This window comes from Melanotaenia boesemani, chromosome 9 (genome assembly GCF_017639745.1).
Source record: "Melanotaenia boesemani isolate fMelBoe1 chromosome 9, fMelBoe1.pri, whole genome shotgun sequence".
Lineage (NCBI taxonomy): Eukaryota > Metazoa > Chordata > Actinopteri > Atheriniformes > Melanotaeniidae > Melanotaenia > Melanotaenia boesemani.
This window is the reverse complement of record NC_055690.1, coordinates 29,388,736-29,411,013: the sequence shown is the minus strand read 5'-3', so window position 1 is coordinate 29,411,013 and position 22,278 is coordinate 29,388,736. Positions and strand designations below refer to the sequence as shown.

The 22,278-nt window shown below is 39.6% G+C and overlaps 2 protein-coding genes across 6 annotated transcripts in view; one reads left to right on the top strand and one right to left on the bottom strand.

The window, feature by feature from the left end:
• The first annotated feature begins 935 nt into the window (after window positions 1–935).
• Window positions 936–6,575, top strand: hspa13 (heat shock protein 70 family, member 13). The gene is made up of 5 exons (XM_041994183.1): window positions 936–1,085; window positions 1,182–1,522; window positions 1,785–1,998; window positions 4,114–4,281; window positions 4,492–6,575. The coding sequence occupies exons 1-5, from the start codon at window positions 1,061–1,063 to the stop codon at window positions 5,070–5,072; spliced, it is 1,329 nt and encodes a 442-aa protein (XP_041850117.1). The 5' UTR covers window positions 936–1,060; the 3' UTR covers window positions 5,073–6,575.
• A 171-nt stretch (window positions 6,576–6,746) lies between these two features.
• gdpd5b (glycerophosphodiester phosphodiesterase domain containing 5b) overlaps window positions 6,747–22,278 on the bottom strand; it is a 40,155-nt gene continuing 24,623 nt past the window's right edge. For 2 of the 5 annotated variants that reach the window (XM_041994180.1, XM_041994181.1), the window contains 14 exons: window positions 19,915–20,008; window positions 19,710–19,769; window positions 19,142–19,240; window positions 18,712–18,805; window positions 17,641–17,786; window positions 16,398–16,480; window positions 13,743–13,893; window positions 12,587–12,808; window positions 12,181–12,338; window positions 11,952–12,099; window positions 11,083–11,165; window positions 10,498–10,512; window positions 8,492–8,604; window positions 6,747–7,849 (listed from right to left, as the gene is read on the bottom strand). In XM_041994180.1, the coding sequence (XP_041850114.1) occupies window positions 7,764–7,849; window positions 8,492–8,604; window positions 10,498–10,512; window positions 11,083–11,165; window positions 11,952–12,099; window positions 12,181–12,338; window positions 12,587–12,808; window positions 13,743–13,893; window positions 16,398–16,480; window positions 17,641–17,786; window positions 18,712–18,805; window positions 19,142–19,240; window positions 19,710–19,769; window positions 19,915–20,008 (1,552 nt within the window). In that variant the 3' untranslated portion in view covers window positions 6,747–7,763. Of the gene's footprint in view, window positions 7,850–7,957; window positions 8,254–8,491; window positions 8,605–10,497; window positions 10,513–11,082; window positions 11,166–11,951; window positions 12,100–12,180; window positions 12,339–12,586; window positions 12,809–13,742; window positions 13,894–16,397; window positions 16,481–17,640; window positions 17,787–18,711; window positions 18,806–19,141; window positions 19,241–19,709; window positions 19,770–19,914; window positions 20,009–22,278 lie in introns of all 5 variants that reach the window. The other 3 variants (XR_006011465.1, XR_006011466.1, XM_041994182.1) reach the window with 3 other exon arrangements.

Genomic DNA, 22,278 nt, shown 5'->3' with positions numbered 1-22,278 from the left:
CGTTATGTGTGTTATGCAGCAAATGCAGCGTTAAACTAAAGGGTTCGCTCCTTTTTGTCAGTTGGGCGATGACCCGGGGAGAAGTGATAATGAACGAAACAGGAGGAGCTTTCTGCTTAAAATGGAGGTTGAAACGTTTTTGGAAAGATGGTTTAACAAAACAAAAGAACAGAACAAAAATATAATATAATATAATATAATATAATATAATATAATATGATAAAATAAAATCCACACATCAACATTATTTATTAAGTTTGGAACAGGTTTGTCTGAAAACCCACTCTGATTTGCTTGTTGCTCCCATGTGGTTTAAAGGGGCATTTTGACCGAACAAGCCGCGGGGTCTGAGCCAGCTGATCGCTCCGTTAAAGGAGGGAAAACTCCACCAACCTAGTTAGCCGTTCGGTCGCCTGGGCAATAAATGATGCGGACCCACTCATTGCGTTATTGTTGCATTCACTGGCAATTGGGAATCACGGAAATATGTCCCAATCCAAAAATAGGCATGGTAATGCAAAATCCTTATTGTGTTATTCAAGAGGCAGAACATGTTAAATCTAAGACATAGTTTAGTAAACTTCGTTGAAGCAGACGAGTATTTATGTTAACAGCGAGGCTGCAAAACTAACATATTTTCCCACTATAGTGTTTCGATTTCTGAATTGGAAACCGACATTTCGAATTTTGATTTTTATGTCAAAGGTACATTGAATGCGGCATGCCGATCGACTGCCTTCCCTATATTGGATTGGCTGAACAACTGGGTTACGTCACGATTTACTTTAGCCCTTGCGATCCCTGAGCTTGATGGGAATTGTAGTATTAGTTATACAGCTACTGAATTGGCCATGGCGTATTTAGTGTGAGCTGAAAACTACATTACCCAGATATACTGGGGAGCCAGCAACGTTGACGTGTATTTTGTTGATAGACTGAAAAAATTCTCATTTCGCGTCATCCTGCTGTCCAAATTGGACAACGTTTAACAGAAACCTGAATAATTTCAAAGACATTTTGTGACTTTCAAACGTCGGTGACTTCGTAAGAGTGTGTGACGATGGCTGGAGAAATGTCTATGATTGGTAAGTCGAAGTATTGCCATTCTTTGTAGTAGATACTTATAAACAAGCTAGCCGGTTTGGTCCACTTGTGATACGCATGTTTTTCCGGTACCGCAGGTTCGGTAATTCTGGCTCTTTTCCTGGCTGGATATCTGGGCCAGCAGTATCTGCCGCCCCCCAAACCCAAAGTCATCGGCTTGGACTTAGGTACCACCTTCTGCTCGGTCGGTGTCTTTCATCCGGGCAGCGGAGAAGTAGAGGTGATCGGAGATGAAGAGGGCAGGAAGAGCATCCCTAGCGCCGTCTCCTTCACTGCTACTGCGGTCCTGGCCGGACACGAGGCCGTGGAGTTGGCTGACAGCAACCCTCAAAACACAATCTACGATGCTAAGAGGTTTATTGGAAAGATATTTGAGCCAGAAGTCCTGGAGCAGGAGAGCGTTAGATACCCGTTCAAGGTGGGTCGTGCTGTGTTTCATTAATTCAGGACGAGAGACTGATTGATGTGGTGTATGCTGGGACTACTTCACCAGCAAGGTTAAAGATCATTGTATTTTGAATAACTGCTTTTCTTATTTTTATCTCCTAATAACTTAGTCTTAAAACGTCAGACATCTTTACAGTTAATCGTTGTTCTCATTGTAAATTATAAGAATGACAACAAAATAGGTTTCTGTTATTTTCACCTTCACTAATGCTGTTCATCTGCCCCTCCTGTAGGTCTCAAACAACAATGGAAGTGCAGAGTTTGTGATCTCTACCAACTACACCTTCAGTGTAAGTCCAGAGTTCATCGGTTCCAGGCTGCTGCTGAAGATGAAGAAGATGGCTGAGGGTCAGCTGGGTGTATCTATCCAGAAGGCTGTCATTTCGGTACCAGCAGAATTTGATGAAAGACAGAGGAACTACACTGTCAGAGCTGCTAACCTTGCAGGTCAGGTTGCTTGGAAAACTGCATTTGATGCATTTGCTCTTAGGATTTTTGCTTTTTTTTTTTTTTTTTCTTACATTACAGTACCTGGAGTCAGTGTAATTCAAGGAAGACATGCCCTTCTTTTACTCATAGGTTTACAGTTCCTTGAGGTCTGTCTGTGACAATACAACAGCTTCCTCCATTTCCTCCATTAATCAAACCCAGCTCAGACTGTCACACATCAGACTTACAGCTAAATAATTGACTGCCACTTTTATCAGCAACATTTAAATTTTACTCATGCAACTCAGTTGATAAAGTCTTGCACTGATGTGACCCAGATTGGTAAAAGCACTGCAGCACAGAAAGACCAGTGTGCCTTAATATTACAGTCACAATTCTCTAATTAATTCCTTCATCACACATCAGCTCTGCAAACCCTGGACTTTGCTATTGCTCCATTTCTTTAAATTTTACGTTTTTAGAGGCTAATGTTAAGAATAGTTGCTTATAAAAGTTGCTGAATTTTTATTTTCAAACCACGCAATGGCTGTTTCATTCCCTGTAGTAAATATTTTAATCAAGCATCCTTTCCTGATGAAATCTAGGCCTGTTGATGTGAGGTTGATCTCAGGGACACATAATACTCTAACCTGAACTCATGCAGCATTTTATTGTAACATTTACTTGTTTATTTCATACATAACTATACAGGATGCCTTAGTTTTAGTAATGAGGGGAACTGTTGTTGTTTGAAGATAAACACAAAAACCTAAACCAAGGGTGTCCAAGCTCATGTCCTCTGGAGCTAAAGTCCTGCGGGGTTTAGATTTTTCCCTGCTCCAACACCTGACTCAAATGAATGATTCATTCTGCATAGCATCATAGGCTGTTTGATCCTTTTAATTTGAGTCAGAACATAAAACATTGAAAATCTGCAGGATTGAGGACAGACTTTGGACACCCCTGACCTAAACTTATCGGACAGATGAAAATTCAGTTACACAGCCGCACATTTTTGCCCTTCTGTACCTGAATAGTATGTTAGTACCTGGCTGCAGCATCAGAGGACTCCAAGTCTGTTTCATCTGAACAGCACACCCGTCCTTCTCTCCTCCTCTTTGGATCGTCTCATTATAACCTCATTAATATCTGTGTTATGATTGATTCTCAGATGTTTAAGAAGGTTTGTGGTGTTGCTATATTACCTCTTTGTCCTCCCACACATATAAATCACAGTGTTGCTGTCCAGCTTCACACATGACTGAGTCGGCGGTGCACTGCTGTGCTGTGCCTTGTTTCACATATGGCAGAAGAAAAAGTAGTTCCTGCCAACTAGGTAGGGTTTAGACGCGATCCGGACATTAAAGTTACTTTCTACTGTAATCTAGCTAGTGATAAACTACTAATATAAAAATCTATTCTAGAAAAATTTATTCTAGAACATAAATAGCTAGTATCAATGGAAGGTATCCATGTGAGTATCGATCCACACATCACTACTGGTAACCGCTTAGTGAAAGATGCTAATGTTGTTTTTGATAGTTGCTATAAAAAAGGGAGAAACTAGCAAGCGAAACCGACCTCAGACATGGTATATTACCAAGTGATTTAAAAAGCAGTCTTTAGAAAGATTTTGATTTTTACACCATAAACAGCTGTCTGCTAGTTTAACACACAAATGTGGGTCAGCCTTGGATATTTTGTGTTCTTTGGTTGCCTGCTGTTTGGCCCAGTCAGCCACATCAAAAGCCTCAACAGACCCATGAAAATGCCATCACGGATAGATTGTTTTTAATCTACATTTCTTAACAAGTAATGTCAACTTCATAACTGTTGATGAGAATCTATCAATAGCAGCAAAAAGTTTCCAACATCCGAGGAAGGGCAGCAGGTGCAGCATAATTTAAGCTTGAAGTTTTATAGAGATTAAAAAAAAGAGAAGAATAGCTGTTTCTACTCTAAAATGCAAAGACTAAAAAACACTCGCAGCTGGGTTCCAATTTAGTGCCAGTGGTTTTAGCTTTTTTTTTTTTTTTTTTTTTATTGCCAAATGTTGTTCTCTCTAAATCATAACAGAGAAAGCCTGAAAGAGCTTTTCAAGAGTTCTCTCATTCCATTGTTCTGGTCTTACAGGTTTGGAGATCCTGCGTGTGATCAACGAGCCCACAGCTGCAGCCCTTGCCTACGGCCTCCACAAGGTGGACGTGTTTAACGTGCTGGTGGTGGACCTCGGAGGAGGAACACTGGATGTGTCTCTGCTCAACAAACAGGGAGGCATGTTCCTCACCAGGGCGATGGCAGGTAATTGTTTTTACGCTCTCTAAATAAGTGTAGTATTATATTCTTTTGTCTGTAATTTCTTCAGCTGAAGACAATGATGTCACAACTTTATTTGTTTAATATAAAAAGCAGGTGTCTTAGATTTATTCAGCCAATGGCCTGAAGTCATTGTAGTTATAATCTGAAATAAAGAAGATTTAATCTAAATAATTGTCGCTTGTTAATTTGCAGGAAATAACAAGTTGGGAGGTCAGGACTTCAGCCAGAGGTTGCTTCAGTACACCACAGAGCAAATCCGGCAGGAGTTTGGTGTCGCACCCGACCTCAAGGAGGACATCCACCGTCTCCGACAGGCAGTGGAAGCCGCAAAGCTCAACCTCACCCTCCACCCTACTGCCACTGTCCAGGTGCCTCTGCACCTTCACTTGCATGACAGTCCTGAGTCCCCTGAAGGGCTCACTCCCTCTCCAGTTCTCTTCCAGGTTTTGATCACTCGCGAGTTGTTTGAAGAGCTCAACGAGGACCTCTTCCAGAAGATTCTGACCCCTGTAAAGACCGTGTTAACTGAGGGCCACTTAGAGAAAGAGGACGTGGATGAGATTGTTCTGGTCGGAGGGTCCACCAGGATTCCGCGGATCAGGAGGCTGATCAGCGAATACTTTGGGAAGGAGCCCAACACGTCAGTAGACCCTGACCTTGCTGTGGTTACAGGCGTGGCCATTCAGGCTGGCATCATGGGCGGCTCCTGGCCGCTACAAGTGAGTGCGATAGAAATCCCCAACAGACACTTGCGCAAGACGAACTTCAGCTAATCTCTAACCAGGATATTAATTTAAATACAAGCCAGCGATTCCTGAGTGTCACGTCTGTAACACAATCTAACATCTGCTGTGGGGACAAATGGACACCACAAAGCGCCATCAACTAAACACTGACAACCTGATGGCTGTGCGACTCGTGTTATGCTTCCTCTTTGATTGTGAAAGGTGGTAACAAGGAAAAAGTGTGTTGACACAACATTCCTGTAACGCTGACTTATAACGTCTGCAGCGCCACTTCACATTTTTAGTGTGACATGCTTTTGTTGCACAAAGTTACAGCAGAATGAACATATTAGGATCACGCGTGACCGAGCAGCAGTTTTGTCTCCTGCTCTGTCGTCATAGAAACTAATATGGTGTTCAATTCAGGGAACCGCTATTTGACTAGCCAGTACATCTTCAGTTATTTGTTTTTTTTGGTGGGGAGGTTATAGTTTGTGTGTTTGGGAGAATTTCACACCTCCATTACAGGCTGGCACTGTGTGCTTGTGCCTTTTCAAAAAGCTGCTAATTTATTTGAAATGAACAGAGGCCTTTATCCAGCTCTATGTGATGCTTTGCACCTGTCCAGTGGAAGTCACTGGGATGTTGATAGACCTCACTTTAAATATGTAATGCCTGCAATTTATTTAAAACTTGTCTACATATAGACCATTTCCTTCATTATTAAAGTGATCTGTTGAGGTTCAGAGGAAAGATGAAGGAGCTTTAATGATTAGTTAGATCATTAGCATCATGAGTAAAACCCTGGTTAAATTATTGGACTCTGAAGTTGAAAAACGCTTGCTCACTGTTGCACTTTCAGGACTTCCGTCTGGTGGCCAACTTTACTTCTTTTGTGCAATTTGAGTGGAAATGACTTGCAGACATCAGAGTATTGCGTAGTCGACCAGGCTGCTTTGCTGCTCTGTCAGTCATACAGAAGGACCAAAGTGTTGCTCACCAGTGCCTTGTGTGTTTGAAATTAACAAATGTGTTATAGTCACATTCAGAATGTGTAATGGACATTCATGTGAGGATATTTATCCCCCCCCGACTGGTTGTTGCACATGCAGTTAAGATGTTGATCTGCATCTCTGGTGCCGTAAGTGTGAGCCCAGAATGCACCCACAGTCCTTTAATGCACTTCATGTTTTTGTACAGTTATGCTTCTTATTTAAATTTGGGATCATAACAAAGAGCTGCGGTAAAGTTACTGTAAGGATCATTTCAGTGTGGAACTGCACTGTGATGTTTTTGTACTGTAAGTCTTACACATTTTCAGACTCTGGCCACTTTAAATAAGGTTATTCAACTCTTGCGTTCTGCTTTTCAGCCTATTAAAAAAAAATATTTCTCAAATTTTGTGTTGTCCCTTGTTTTTTTTCTTTTCAAATTGCACCTTGTAACCCTCTAATTTCTGCACAATACACTTCAGACAGTTTTATCAGGTGTTGATAAAGTTAACTCATTTCACTCACTTCACTCTGGGATTCAGCGTGGGTACAGAAAGTTCATAAATAGGTAGGAACAACCCATGATCCCCCAAAACAGCCTCGAAGTCGACTCAGGTAAAAAATAAATGAATCAAGAAAATACATTCATAAAAATCTATATTGGAAGATTTAATGCTTCTGAGGCACAGTAAATACCCCGAGAGGAAAAAAAACCACAAAAGACAATCAGTTGTGTGACCTTTGCTAGCTGTTGGGACACTTGCAGCATCCCTTTAATTAGCTTAGCTTTATTTTCCACATTTAGCACTCCCACCTCTCCCCTCACACTTCATTTACACCAGCAAGTAGATGCATTTTGTGCTAATACTTAAATACCACAGAATTTACTGTCACTCAAAGATCCGACTATTGCTAACGTAATGTTTTTTTTGTAGTTGGCTCGAGCATCTCACATTTTAGTTCACTGCTCATAAAAGTAACACACTAAATAAAGCATTGCATGCAAGGTAGAAAATACATACCCAGCAAAATACACACAATACAATTAACACGTTTTAACAAAACAATCAAAAACACATTCATCATTAACCAAAAAACACTCATCTTAATCCTCCAAACTGTTACCAGTTCTTCTGGTTTCACTGTGAGCACAGCTCACACAAAGTCCAGAAAGCCCAAAACCTGCACGAATGGATCAGAAGTACAGCAGAGGAAGTATCAAAAACTCTTAGATACGAATATATCACCTGGAGGAGAAGGCAGGACTTCTGTAAACGCTTTTCTCTTTAAATATAAATATTAACGTGAACCTCATGCTGCGATAAAGCCTGCTAAAAAAAGCCTTAAAAGGAAACTCATCTCTAAGAGAAGAACATTAGTTTCAGTGCGTACAATAAACTGCTTTGGAAATTTAGCTTAAAACAAAGAATCTTGACAGATATCTCTTAAAAAAAAAGAAGAAGAAGCATGCATTTCTGACTCAAAGGGCCTCTTACATATTTGGATGCAACAGGAGGAATCTACAGATTCAGACATTTCCACCAGTAAGAAGTGCTTGCATGACATACAATGTCCATGAGGAAATAGTGAGACATTTACAGAATGTACAGAAGGGAATTGAGTGTTTCCAGTAGAAACAGTCTGTCAGTTCATCAGTGGGCCAGAGGAGGGAAGAGGCCTCACACTGATGAAGGAATGATGTTGTTTTTGAGCTCATTAAAGCAGACTCACACAGGCACAGTCTCAGTTACTGGCTGATGCCCTGATTGGTGTAATAATCGAAGCCATTATCCCCGTACAGCTCCTCAGCACCGCTGACTCCGTTCCCCACCTCTAGAGGGCGACAAACGCAGGAAAAGGTCAGCATTCATGAATCATTTTGCTTTCTAACCTCGTTACTTTCATAAAACACTCTCACCTTGGTAGAGTACATTAACTTACCTTTGATCCCCAGCATAACAGGCTAAACAGACTGTGGCATCTATAAGCTTTCCTACACAATGTCATCTTCACTGGGAGGATTGTGGAAGAGGATGGATGTGTGAAGGGATGACGGATGAATGAATGGATGAAGATGAAAAAGGGTAGAGTAGGCAGAGAGGTGGAAGGGCAACATGGGATGCAGTGGGAGAAAGTGAGAAGTCAATGCTTGTGAGGAAGACGGAGATGGTGGGATGGTCAGGAGGTGTGGCACGTCACATAAAGGGCGGAGGAGGGAGGCAGTTACTGGGGTTGATCTTCGACATGGAAGAGAGGAAGAGGAGGCGCAAAAACATTCACATACACACTCAGATGCATGCTGGGATGAAATGACATGCTTATGTGGTGCCAAAGATTTAAAAGGGTTTATGACTCATGGTGTAAGGATCAGTTCAGAAATAAAAACAGCAGAAGCAAAAACTGTTTTAAAAAAAAAGGTAAAATAAAAAAGGTGGTAAACACACACGTCTCTTCATCTCACTGCACGGGCCTTACCAGAGAAGATAAGTTTCTCCTTCATTACGTTGATGTCTCGACTGGACGTCCTGACCGCAGAGCTCAGCATTATCTGCTCAGGATTGTAGCTGCGCATGCCGCTCATCCGATACCTGAAGGGTCACATGTTTGGTCAGAAATCACTCAGAGACAATGGGCTACCACTAAATGATCTAGGTCATGTGTCTGTCTATGCTACCCATGAAGTACAATAGAGGCTTCTGTGGGGTTTAATTCAATAGAGTGACGCACTTATGAGTAGTTTGTTGTTTGCAGCAGAATGCAGTCTCAATGCTTTCGGTTTAGACATATAGATGGTTTTCTGACAGGCGAGCTAATGCTAAAAGTTGCAAAAAAAGGGCCCTAAAAAGCTATTTTTTCCATTTTAAAATAACTCAAACCTCAATTTTATATTGTGCATTTGCACACCACATAACTAGAATTTGGCACATAAACAGGGTCTGAACAGAATAACCAATGTTGTTATGTGGTGTTAAGTCCAAGACCCTGTTGCAACACACAGTACAGCACAGTGACGAAGTAAACAGCCTGATGCAGAAGTTGAACTGCTATAACATTTTTGAGGTTTGATATTTTTTTTTATGGTGAAAAATCTGCACTTTTTACAATCCTCTTCTGCTTAGATTTTAACTGAGCTCACTCAGCAGAATTCCTCTCTGACTCTAAACAGACAGCTGTCTGCAGTCGCCTGCAGGTACAACACTGACTGCCCATAAGTACATCCCACAATCCCACAATAAGGAAACAAAAAAAGATTTTATTCAGATATTAAGGGTTTGAATATCAGTGTAAACTGGATGTTTTATTTATAGTTTAAGTACAATTCAAATAAACCAATCAGACCTTTGTACTAAAAAATGTGTGTAAATTGATGAGAAAACATGATTTATTTAGGCAAATATAAAGCGCAGAAAATCTTTTGTTGAGACCCTAAATATGCATTTATGTGTAAACAGTTTAGTATAGTACTTATATTAAAAAGCCTAGCACCAAAACAGGAGCACCTTTCACGAACCCAGTAAGTCCCATATAGGATGGAACCAGGTTCTCTAGGTTAACCTGTTTGCTGATGTCATATAGAAGGTAAAAGAAAACATTTAGTTGCTTGTTGACAGTAATTTATTAATAACAGCTAAAAAGGTTGCAAAAAAAATGTATCTTGTTAAAAATCCTGTGCTGTTGTGTTCCAGAGGGTAAATGGGGATAATGTTCAAAGAGTCCTTCTTGAGACTGGTTGATAATTACAGAACTATTGCTTGATTAAATATTAATCCTGTTTCCTCCTCAGTGCTTTACTTCTGTTCAGACTGGCCTCAGCAGGACCAAACATGTTGCTCCACACTAAAAATACATTTTAGCTGTATGCAGAATCAATCTTTACAGTAAAAGCTCAGGATTTCATTTGCTGTTTGAGAAATAAAGTGCCTTGACAGGAAAAAAAAGGCCTTAAATTTGATTTAATTAACTCAAGAGCATTAGTCACAATAAATAACGACTAATGTGCAGAGGCAGTTGAATGGAGAAATTAAATGGATTTAGTTAATCAGCATCAATAACAGCTGATCTGGAGGCAGCTACACCAGTGAATGTAGATTCATTGGACAGTTTGGTCATTTAGTTGTTAGACTGATTTAAAATCTCATTGGTTATTTTTGTATTCTGAATTACGTTGGACGATTGTTTATTTCTTTTTTCCCGTAAAAGGAAAAAAGACAAGAGGCCGCCTCTCAAGAGAGAGAGAAAAAAAAGGAGGTAGCGTACACCAGTTCAGGTGAAACAGAGAAAGATAAAGGTGAATCTAGAGAGCAGGTGGAAATTAGAGTTGAAAAATGGTTTGTATATATCAATGAGAAGTGCAACTAAAGAATTGAGTATAAAAAGGTAGAAAAGGCCAAAAAATACATAAAAAAGAATGATGGGCAAAGAGAAACAGAAAGTGGGAGAAAGAGAAAGGACTTTGTGGTCAGAAGAGGCGACCCAGTTACCTGATTATGTGATAGCTGAGAGAAGATGCCAGAATGCAGCAGAGGAGGAGGAGAGCATGCACATCAGGCAAAGGAGAGAGAACGAGGAGGGGAAAAAAAGACAGAAAAGGACAAAAGAAAGTGGGAGAAAAGAGAGGTCAGTTTAGAAGCCAGCTGAAGCTACTGAAGAGCTCAGCCAAGGTAAGCACACTTGTATTGCACTATTACAAGGAGAAAAAACAAAGACAAAAAGCTCCTGCATCCCCAGAGATGACAGGAGGATAGGCCATCTGTGTCCAGGGTCACCACCGATACAAACAGAACCACTCCTCAAGAGAAAAAGAGGGACACTAAAGGAGTGTGAGGGGATTGAGCCAAGAGAATACATGTTAATGTGCATCTTCTCTGTAAATAATGGTTTGTGACAAAAAGCACAGCAAACAGAAAAAAAAAACATCCCAGAACAGCTTTAGGGCTCCAGAATAAAAAAAAAGATAAAAATAATTAAAAAAAAAAAAAAAAACTGAAGCATAATTATAGAGAAACATTAACTATCGTATAATGCTCATTTCACTGCATTTAAAATCAACAAGTATCCAGACTTACTTCTGGAAAATGAATATTCCAATGACCACAGCAAAAGAGAGGAAGTCTGCAGACAACCACATCAGAAGGTATTGAACTGGCCCCTGAAACACACACATACAACATCGTGGTGGAACTGAACTTTGCAGATTTACCGCTGGATGGAGCCGTCTGTGAAGAAACTGTCTGTTTTAAAATGTTACATTGAATGTTCTTTGTGAATAAATTCACTGTGTGTCGTTGAAACAGAAGATTTTAACAGTGTTTTTAAACTAATTAAAAATTCCCTCTCTCTGGTAACCTGAAATACCAGATTTAACATTATGACACGGTTTAAACTGACAGACAGTACTACAGATGTCACAACAGTCTAAACTCTCAACTATATAGCAGGAGGCTGGGGGTCATGTCCACAAGTTGTCCTGCAGAGGTCCCATATGGCAGAACAGATGGGGAGACTGGTCTGGCACAAGCGGATGGAAGCCATATTAGAAGCTCAGTGTGGGTGTTACCCGTGTTTAGTAGTTTCCAGAAAACTGATCCAGAAACCTGTGAGTCATGTTCCACAGAATGATGATAATCAGCATTATCATCTCTCTGTTTCAGATGAGTGTGGAAAAAGGAGTCATGCTCTTTGTGGGAATCAAACAGTGAAAGCTTTATGTATAAGTCTTACAGTGTAAGGCTCAAGTAAGTCAAATAATTTTTGGTTTTTTAATTATAAAGCCATTTCTTGTTGATGGATAGAACTGAGGGACAATGTTCTGCAAAGCAAAGCTCAGAATGGTCCAGATCTCTTATCCCTAGTAACTCTTGCTATGGAAGCTATATACATATATATATTTTTTAAAAAAAGACAAAGTTACAAACATTAAAATTCAAATTCTTACCATGAGCCAGATAGGATAAGGCACCTTAATGAGGATATGTGGGGCCTCTGAGGAGACTGAAGACACCCCACTGCACCAGAGCACTGAGTACAGCCACGGCTCGTTGACGGTGTAGAGTGTGACGTTGATTTGGGCTTTGGAGTAGTCTCTAAAAAAAAAAGTCAAAAGCCTTCAGACCTCAGCTGTTCAACAAGCTGATAACATATCGGCTCTACATGCGTGATCTTACCTGATTTCGCTCGTGTCAGCCTGGTTGTATCTGAGCAGCAGCCTGCTGATGTTTGACTGCAGCAGAGTCTGAGGACTATGTTTTACCACTGAGGCTTGGATCAGATCAGGTGCTTCTTGCCTCACAAGAGCTCTGTTCGCATCGAGAGTCCAAATCACCTGGAACACAGTATGATAAATAGAACCCATGAAACTAAATGAAACTTTGCATCAACATAAATAAGGTGAGAGGGAGGACAGAGATGGGGGACACCCAAAGCTGTTTTTACACTATGTTGCATTTACAACCCTTCATGTTTGTATGAAACTGTTCACAAGACACATCCAGCCATTATACTGAAGACAGAGCAGGACTAAAACACAATGCAGACTGCATCCTTCCAAACATTTCATTATTATTTTATTACCAGGCTTTGAGAAATCCCAGACTGCTTCACCACTTGCAGCGTGTCATTAATCCAGCTGTGGTAGTGGGGGTGCTGCAGAGGAGGCCTTTGCAACCTGAGCACCACTGTGATGTTATGATACGAGGCCAGTTTTAGAAGCTGCTCCAGGCTGCATACACTCTGATTGGCAATCCTCTCCTTCTCCTTCTGAGACATAGTGTGCACCGTCCAGAAGGGGTCATCCTGTAACCAGTGGATAGAAAAACAGGTTTTACAATATTACTCATTGCACCATCTACATTTATACCTACTGTTTACAACTTTAACAAATTTGCTGCTAAAATATGGATTTATAATAATAATAGCTATAAAAATAAGCATTTTTTTATTTTGCTTTGCATCTTTCCTGGTTTCAGTCCTTCAACACCCCTTGAAGAACATCAGATGCTTTTATTAGTCTTCCACAGTGTTCTTCATTTCACTTTCCCAAACAGAAATGGGTTCTTTTCTTTTATCTAATATTTATTTCCCACATGTGCAGAGTGTAAATAGACTGAAGAGGAGAGGAGATAGTAATGAAGATTAAAACAAATAGTGACACAGCTCTATCTTTGCAGTGTGCAGCCTCTTCTTCAGTTCAAGCATGAGAAGAAAAATATATTTCCTTCAGAAACAAACCAGTCAATGAACATATTTCTAAATTAATAGGTTACAAGAAATAACTGTACAACATATATTCATAATATGGTAATATGTGTTATCTATGAAAAATACATGCAAAAAAGCAACAAAACAACTCAATTTCAAACAGCCACATTTCATTACCTAGAGCCATCAAAATAAAGAATTATTGGGGGTAATGGTATGGTTTCTGCTTCCTTTTACAAGTACTTTAGTTCTATTTCATTCTTCAAGCAGGCTACAAAAAAAAAAAAAAAAAATTATATCAAATGGTTGGTCCCCATCTTTTTTGCCTGCATGCTTTAGTAGATCTAACCGTTCCCATGAAACAAAAAGGCACCACGAGCGATCAAAGAGCGAGAACAAAATGTACTCAGGCAGCACAGTAGGCTAATGACTTATCTCACACCAATGCAACACATGATGGAGTCAGTTAAAGCTGTAACTGCTTTACAACAATCCTCACATCCAGTCTGTGTAAGTAATGTGGAACTACCTTGAGGAACCAGAGTCCTGCGCTGAGCTGCTGTAGATCCGTCCAGTTAAAATATGAGGCTTCCACCTCCTTTCTGTCAAGAAAAACACTCTCCACGTTTGTGGTCCTCCGCAGGGTAAGATCGTGCATCAGGAAAGGCACACCATCAACACTAGTGTTCACAAGGAGAAAAAGCGGCACATTACATCACATACACAGGAAATGTTTCCTCTTTTGTTAATCACATTTCTTTAATTAAAAATAACGTAAATTTAATTTTATTTGAGATTGTTTATACTCATAAAAAGACAAGAATATCAGCAAAGTCATTTCAGTTGCAGCTTAATTAACCTAAAAACAAATATTGATGTCATATTAAATGCAAATAGCTGCTTTTAATTTATATTACCTGACTTCCTCTTATGACATGCTAAACAGTAGAAATAAGACCTCCTACAATCAATATTTGGTATTCAAATTCTAAGCTCAAGAAAAAGCTCAATTTGAATAACAAAAAACTGTGGAAACATCAATGTTACACATGCAAACACACACACACACACACACACACACACACACACACACACACACACACACACACACACACCCACACACACACACATAAAACAAAAACAAACCGGTCTTTGAGCAGACATGACCAAAGCAGACATGTCTGGCCACAATGCAAAACATGGGACAAAAGGGACAAAACTAAACAGCATTTCATCACAAAACACCTTAAACCAACTTCATGGTGGTGAAGGATTGATGATTTGGACCTGTTTTGCAAGTCTAAAGCGTCACATCAGAACTCTGTATCCCAAAGTAATCTTGAGTGAAATGTGACGCCATCTCTGACAGCTAAAAACTTAGCTCAAACTAGGTCATGAAACAGAAAAAAAAATGCAGCAAAAAGGAATCAGCATGTTTCTTCTTATATGACCCAGTCATAGTCGAGACCTCAGCCTGACTGAAATGCTGTCATAGAACCTTCAGAGAACTGTCCATTAATGCTGAACCAAAACTTTAAAGTAATCAGAATTCATCCCCAACGATGTGAGAGATCAAAAACATTACACAGGAAAGGATTTCTTCTTTCTTTATTTAAACATAAAACATGTGTTTTTTCAGCCCATAGAAAAAGACAAACAGCATTATATATACCAAAACATCTGCACAGTGAAGATAAAATAAATTATTTTATTTTAATTTTTATCAAATATAAACAAATATGTATTGATCAAATTAAATATTAAATATATTAATGTAATAAAAATTAAATAATGAATATAAAGAAAAACCAAACACATAGTAAATAAAATGAATTAAACAGTTAAGAAACACAAACGTGTTTCAGGAAGGACTATGTGTTGTTGTTGAGTGAGATGAGAGTTTAGGAGGATGAGCTCAACAGAAGTTTGGGTAAATATCAGTCTACGTTTATAACTCCATGTATATCTGGAGCCAAACAATAATTTAAGATCTGCTCTGTTTAAACTCATTAAGAGCTTTTCTGTCTTTAAATTCTGTAAAAATTGGACATTTTATGAACAATATGCATTACAGTTTTTAACAGCTGCTATTCCTCATTACCAAATTCAGAAAGATGGGACACAGTCCCTTCTATGTAAACCATTTCTATGAATGCCTGCAGCCATAGTCCATCTTTAATTGATCTGCATCCTTCCATTTCATTGTTATCAGTTTAAGATGTCAAACATCCAGTTATTAGATTTCTTTTATTTGTCATGCTTCTTGTTTACCTGAGGTTTGCTGTCGTACTTTAGGACCTAGTAAAGACCAGATGATTTTTATTTGTTGTTATGTTCTGTCACATTACTGTGTGTGTGTGTGTGCGTGTGTCTGGTTTCCAGCAGGAGTGGAGACTGGCTGTCACTCTGGTTGTCATCAAGTCTAATTACTCAGCACAGTCAGGAGCACACCTGTCAGCGGCCTGCTCCAGTCACACACCTATTCATCTCTTTCAGGACTGCACAGTGAGCACAGAGCACACACACAAACTGAACCAAGAACAATGATTGCAAATGAAAAACAAAGTCAAAGCATCTAATAAAGATGTCCCAGTGTATTGAGAACAATCGCTAACAAATTATGAACACACTCCAAAACATGAATACAGAATCTGCACTAGTAAGCAACCTTCCCCACCTCCACACAATTGCTCATCCTCCATCTTTACACATGCATGAGTAGAATTGCACAGCCACTATTCATCACGATCACTTAAGAATCCACCCACCTCTGCTGCTCCTCTTCCTCCAACTGTGTCTCTGAGCTGAGCCTATCGGCTCCAATTATGATGGTGATGCTGTGCAACCATCATCTACACAACTGCTGCTAAACTGATCTGCAATGGCATTACTTAAGTGCGCTCAGTAATTCATGTCTGGGTGGTGCAAGCAAGCATGTATAAATGGTTTTTACTTTTTATGTTTTTGAATTATATTAATGCATTTCCATGCTGACATTAACTATGCATAAGAGTATAAAAAGTGTTTTGAGTAGCAACAAATGCCTGTGTAGTCAAGAGGAAGCACAATTTTGATTTTTTCCTGACACAAAGCAGGGGGAGCTAATGAATAACCATTTATCTGTTTGGCCTGCTGTAAAGTCCTGCTGTATTGATTGTGTGTGGATTTGTGTGTGAGTGTGTACCTGATCGCAACGTCAGCCTCCAGTCCAGTGACGTTCATGCGCAAAGCTCGCTGGAAAGACATCATTGTGTTCTCGGGAGCTAGCTAGAAATGTGACACAGTAAGAGGACGAACAAAAAGTGATTAAGTAATGTGAAAAATTACCACATTGGTAACTTTAATGAAAGACAACAGCTACTGACAAAAATAGAATCAAATGTTGGTAAACTAAGATTTAAAAAAGAAATTCTAAAATGGCTTATTTTTAGCAAAAAATTAGGATGTAAAATAAAAAAATATAGATGTGAGGAAATGGAATTCTGTCCACTGAAGATGAGGAAGGTCAAATCTCTTGATTGTTCTTTAACTCGAGTCAATGTTATAATCAATACTAAAACATCACTTACTAGAATAGTAACTTCCTTTGAGGCCCTATGAGTAAAGCTTCTGGCTGGGAATGAGGCTAGGAATCCTGCTATAATCAATACAGTGGATCTGGGAAACTGAGTCCTGTGATGTGATCGTTTTTTTTTGTTTTTCTCCCACAGTGTCTTTTTTCCCCTCTCACAGCCTAGCAGAGCCACTCCTAATTTTAGATTCCACTGAGAGGATCGATCCTTTTGCAGATACCACCGAAAGCAGTGTTTGTTTTCAGCCGTGCGAGCAACTGTTTTGAATAACTGCCTTCCTTTTGCTGCCAAGTGCCAAGAAGCAAACAGAAACAAAATGTCAGAATCTAAAGAGTGTAAAAAAGCCAAAGAAAACTTGTTTTAAGAAGAGACTTAAAACCAGGCAAAGAGGAGGCCTGTCTGATATGCAGAGGCAGATTGTTCCATAATCTGGGACCAGAAACAGTAAAGGCCCGATCTACTCTGAACTTATGCTTTGTTCTTGGCACCATCAAGAGCAGCTGATCAACTGATTTTAAAGAGTGTGAAGGTGCGTGTGAATGGAGGCGCTCAGCAAGGCACAGTGGTGCAAGACCAATGAGAGATTTGAAAACAAATAAAATTATTTTAAACTGGATTCTAAAATAAACAGGCAGCCAATGAAGTGATGCTAAAACCGGGGAAATGTGTTCATATACAGTATTTACAGAATATATATGTTCTTTTTTCTTTTTCTGTCCTCTCCAAATCAGAGTGGTCCTTCACACTCTGAGTGGCTCACTGTGAAGCCAGTTATTTAACAACTGAAACTGTATGAAGATGGAAAAAAGTCCCAATTTGCCTTTTCTTTTTTAAGACAGACATATGTTGATTTACCATGGGGGCTCCTTGGTGACCAATAACATCGGGGCGTGGTTTGAGAGTGCTGGGGTCCATGATGCATGGGGAGTTGATATACAGGGGCACTACGTAGAGTCCTACTAACACAATGAGATACAGCAGCACAACCACCACCTGGGAAACTGCCACAAAGAACATGACAACAACGTAGTTACAGATGTTATCCATGTTATGTAAGGAAATATTCACATTTGCCTTTGTGCTAAAAAATTCATAGTGCTGATTACACTGTTATATCTTTTTACTTGGTAAAACTGAAGCAACAAAAACCAGCTTGTTAGGTGCAAGCTTTGATCTAATCAGAATTAACCAAATCTGCTGGCCACTACCTTAAAAGCCCACTAGAAAATAACGTATATCTTATTTAATTTGAACAGATAAAATCTTAATAGCTTCAAACAATCCAAGATTCTGCATGGTATGTGTCTGAATTTGGGAAGAGGCTGTTGTGAAGGCTGTGAATGCTGAGAATGATACTGTAGATCCACACAGTTGCAAAACAAACTGCCATTAGAGCGCAGCAATCCACCTTTGTGTAAAGTGAATGATGACGGCTGTGAGTGTGGGCATCCACACACACTCATCCACACCCATCCCCACACATGAGAATGTATTTGTTTCAAGGTCAGCTCCAGGGCGAGTTTGAGTAGCCAACTCTTGTTACACAGCCTTCATCCACCCTCACACACACAAACCCACACATGCACACGCCCTCACATCTTTGATTTTCTGATGCTGCTCTGCATTACAGAAAAGGCAAAGCACAAATAATGTATCCAAGACCTTTTCATGCCAACTCTATCCAAAATCAGACCCTGGAAAATAATCAGTTTTCTGTTTCAGACACAGTATAAATTGTGAAGAGTCCAGGCCACACCACATCACACCTAAAGAATGTGTGTTATCTCTGACACCCTGGGTGGAGGTCCTGGCATCCGTCTACATAGTGTTAATCATTCACCGTTTTGCTTCCACGTCTGTTTGCTGTTGCAAACGGTTACATCAAGTAAGATTAAGTTGTATCCTGTTTTTCAGAAGTGTACCTACTTAGTTTTTCTGCCCGAGCGACCTGCCCTGCAACAATCCAAGACACTGCTGTCACTGCAGCGAGGGCCCCTATGTGCAGGAATGGACCTGTAGCCTGTACAGAGATCAGGAAAGAAGAGTAGAGAAGTGAAGACAAGATGTAAAACACATGAAAGAGTGATTTCAAGACAGACAGAAACAAGATAAAACAAAGATAAGCAGACAGAAAACCATGGAATTACAGTCATTATTTTGGGCTGAGTCATTTGCAAACCTATTCAGAAATAAATATATATATATGACTGGATTGTGTACCAGTACAGATTTATAGTCAAAGTCTTGTTTCTTATGGGAAGATGACAGCTTCCAGCCTGTGCATCACAAACTTAGCATCAGCAGTAATGTCAAGTTATCATCAGTGGCTTTGGGGATTTTTTTGTTTGTTTCTGACCTGCAGGGAGATGGGGATGACATCCCACTCTTGCCACCATGTTTGATTGACAGATATCATCCCAACGATGGTTGTGAACAAAGCAGCAATAACTCCTATCTGTGTGGACAGAAAGGAGAAAACAAGAGACTGAAAAATCTGAACGGAAACAAAATAAATAAATAACAAATAAGGATGTTAAACACACACACAAAGAAAAAATCCCCCCCAAAAAACCCCATCAAAATAGCTTTTATGTCTTTCACACCCTGCACGGTTTGGTAACAGTGTTTATCTTGTTGACAGCATGCAAGAGCAGGTCATTTACTTGGTTTCACAACTCTCCTCGGACAACTCAGTCTGAACTGTAAGTTCAGGACAGGTTCAGCTAACCAGTAATAAATGAGCATAATCACAAACAAGATAAGGCACACACACCACAAGATAAAACACACAAAACAACACAGAAAAACATACAAATGTGAACCCCTGCCCACTCACACACATCTTTTTACAGCCTTCAACAACCATAAACACACACATACAAGCAATGCTGCCCAACAACTCAATCTCACATTTGACACGTTACCTTATGGAGCCAGTGCAAATTCAGCTGCTGCCCAAGTGAAACATGGCAAAGTGCCAAAACCTGAAAATAGCACAAAACAAGCCACACACCCACTTAGAGTACAACTAAGAAAAATAAGAAAAAACACTAAACAAAAAGACAAGAACGCTGCCCCACATATCCCAACACTGTTAAATACCTCATTAATGAATACTGTGGGACTAACCATTAAAAATGCAATATATGTGAAACCAGCAGCAGTAGTGGCCAAGATGGGAACCGTGCCATCGCTCCACTCCCCAGAGCGGTTGTACAAGAGCCTGCAGAATCAAGACAGGTAACATTTGGTGTCAATAGCATGCATCCACATTTGGTCATTTCTAAACAGGAGGTTTTGGAATCTGTGTAAATGTCTATGTTTTTGTAATCATTTAAAAGGATATTTATTCCTTCAGAACAAGCTATAGCTCACTATATTTTTTATATATATCACTATGAAAACACATAGTTTCTGCAGATGTGGTTCAACATGGTTTTATTGAAGGTCCCTCTACATTTTAACATGAAGCTATGATTTTTCAAAAGAATGTGACCTTAGGTTGAGAGTGGTTGTCCACCAACTCAAAGTCCTTTCTGTTATCTTAAATAAAAGTAGGCTCAGAGAAACACCAATTTTTCTGAAGTGTATGTTTTTTGCATGTTTTTTTTCCCCTCCCAGTCTTCTAAATGAATCAGCCTTTCTGAGTCTTATACCCCTCCCTTTAGCTCATCTTTTCTTGTTTCTATCCCAACTTTTGTGGCATATTGCAAGTTTCAAGCTAACAAATAAATTGAATAAATGATAATTTTTCCAAAGTTTCCAACATCTAATAATTTAATATGTTCTCTATCTGCTTTTTCAAATACATATTATAGTTTATGTTCTACAAATTGTGTTAAAAAACCAGCATGAAAAGGCTGAAGGCTGAGTAGTACCTTTGAAGTGGTAACATGGAGTTTATCAGCCCAGAGAATGATCAAGATGCAGTAATGTGAAAGGAAATCTGACAATTCAGGATATCCTGTGTGGGACTGGTAAACTACTGCAGACTGTTGGTGTCTCAGAGGCCGTCAGCCTACACCTATATCCAATCAAGTGCTCTGGAGCTCTATGCCTTTTTTTTTTTTTTTGGCAATAAAATAACATAGACACTATAAAGTGACTGCGGACATTATTACAGTGCCACAGGGAGAACAGGAACAAAAGAGATTTTATGATTGTTATTATTAATGGAAGGATGGCAAATTATTGACAACTGGTTTCTGTCTCATGAGAGGCTTCAAGACGAGAACAAAGAAGTTCTGGCAGCAGGAAACAGCAGTCTGGATTTATGAGTCGTTTTTATTTTTATATACAACTCCCAACACAGATATATCCAAGTTGCTCTGAGCTGAATGTGCATTAGTTTGACATCATGTATATCAGGGATGTCCAACTCCAGTCCTCAAGGGCTGCAATCTTGCAGGTTTTAGATATATCCCTGCTCCAGGACACCTGATTCAAATTAAATGGCTATTCTTAACAGGTTGTTGTCAAGTTCTTACCAATCATGTTAACCTACTCATCTGATTCAGGCGTGCTGCAGCAGGAAACATCCAAGACCTGCAGGGCAGTGGCACTTGAGGATCAACTTTGGACACCCCTGGTGTATATAAATAGGTCCACAGCTGCAAGAGAAAAGTGCATGGCTTCTGTGTTTTGCTCTGTCAAACAGAGCCTGTTAGTCTTAATCACACATAAAACCTTATCAGTGACTCCAGTGGCACAGAGCCACTGTGGGGTCACTTAGTGCTGATGCCTCCTGCGAATGCATTTATACTGCAGATGGGCTGAGACTCCGTGCTGCTGCATCACTATTATACAGTAGGCAATTAGAGAAAAGGGATTTAATTTCTGTGATTAACAGTGGGACTCTGCAATTAAGAAGAAATGCCAAATGTCTACAAACTGATGTAAAAGGTAAAAAATACACAAGTTAAACTGCTGATATAACTATCCCGAGTGTTAGCTTGGGGACCTCAAAAGATGATAAATATCCATGGAGCATAGAATTTTGGGGGACAAAAAAACTGTAAAAGCAACACATATGAAAAAATTGAAGAACAAAAAAGGGAAGTAAAACATAACAGGAATAAAACAGTAGGCCAGGGATATGAGAAAATGTAATGCAAGCAAAGGACAATACCAAGAGGAAGAGAAGGTGACATTGCAGAGGTCCTTGAGGGGGATGGAAAAGAGAGCTGGAGGAAAATATCAAGATGAGATGTGTCTCATGTGACAAAATCCATGTGTACTACAGAATATTAAATAGAGCTTGTAACAGCTCACTCTTAGTTTTCACTAAAATCTCATTCTGTAAATGCACAGTTTGCTAAGAAGTTTGGAGCAGAATGGCTGCAGATGGGGTGTGTGTATGCATCAACAAATAATCTTAATATTCTGACTGATGTCTGATCGGTTATTGCTAATTACCTCATTTTTTGCATCTATATGAATAACTTAATGCTACAATGAATTTAAAGGAATTTCAGGGTGTAAGGGTATTGGTAG

What these genes read in the sequence shown, in the direction of transcription:
- hspa13 (XM_041994183.1), top strand. Translation starts at nt 1,061, where the DNA reads ATGGCTGGAGAAATGTCTATGATTG. An exon ending in CAGAGCTGCTAACCTTGCAG is followed by an intron (nt 1,999 to 4,113) that starts GTCAGGTTGCTT and finishes CTGGTCTTACAG; the next exon opens with GTTTGGAGATCCTGCGTGTG. An exon ending in CCTCACCAGGGCGATGGCAG is followed by an intron (nt 4,282 to 4,491) that starts GTAATTGTTTTT and finishes GTTAATTTGCAG; the next exon opens with GAAATAACAAGTTGGGAGGT.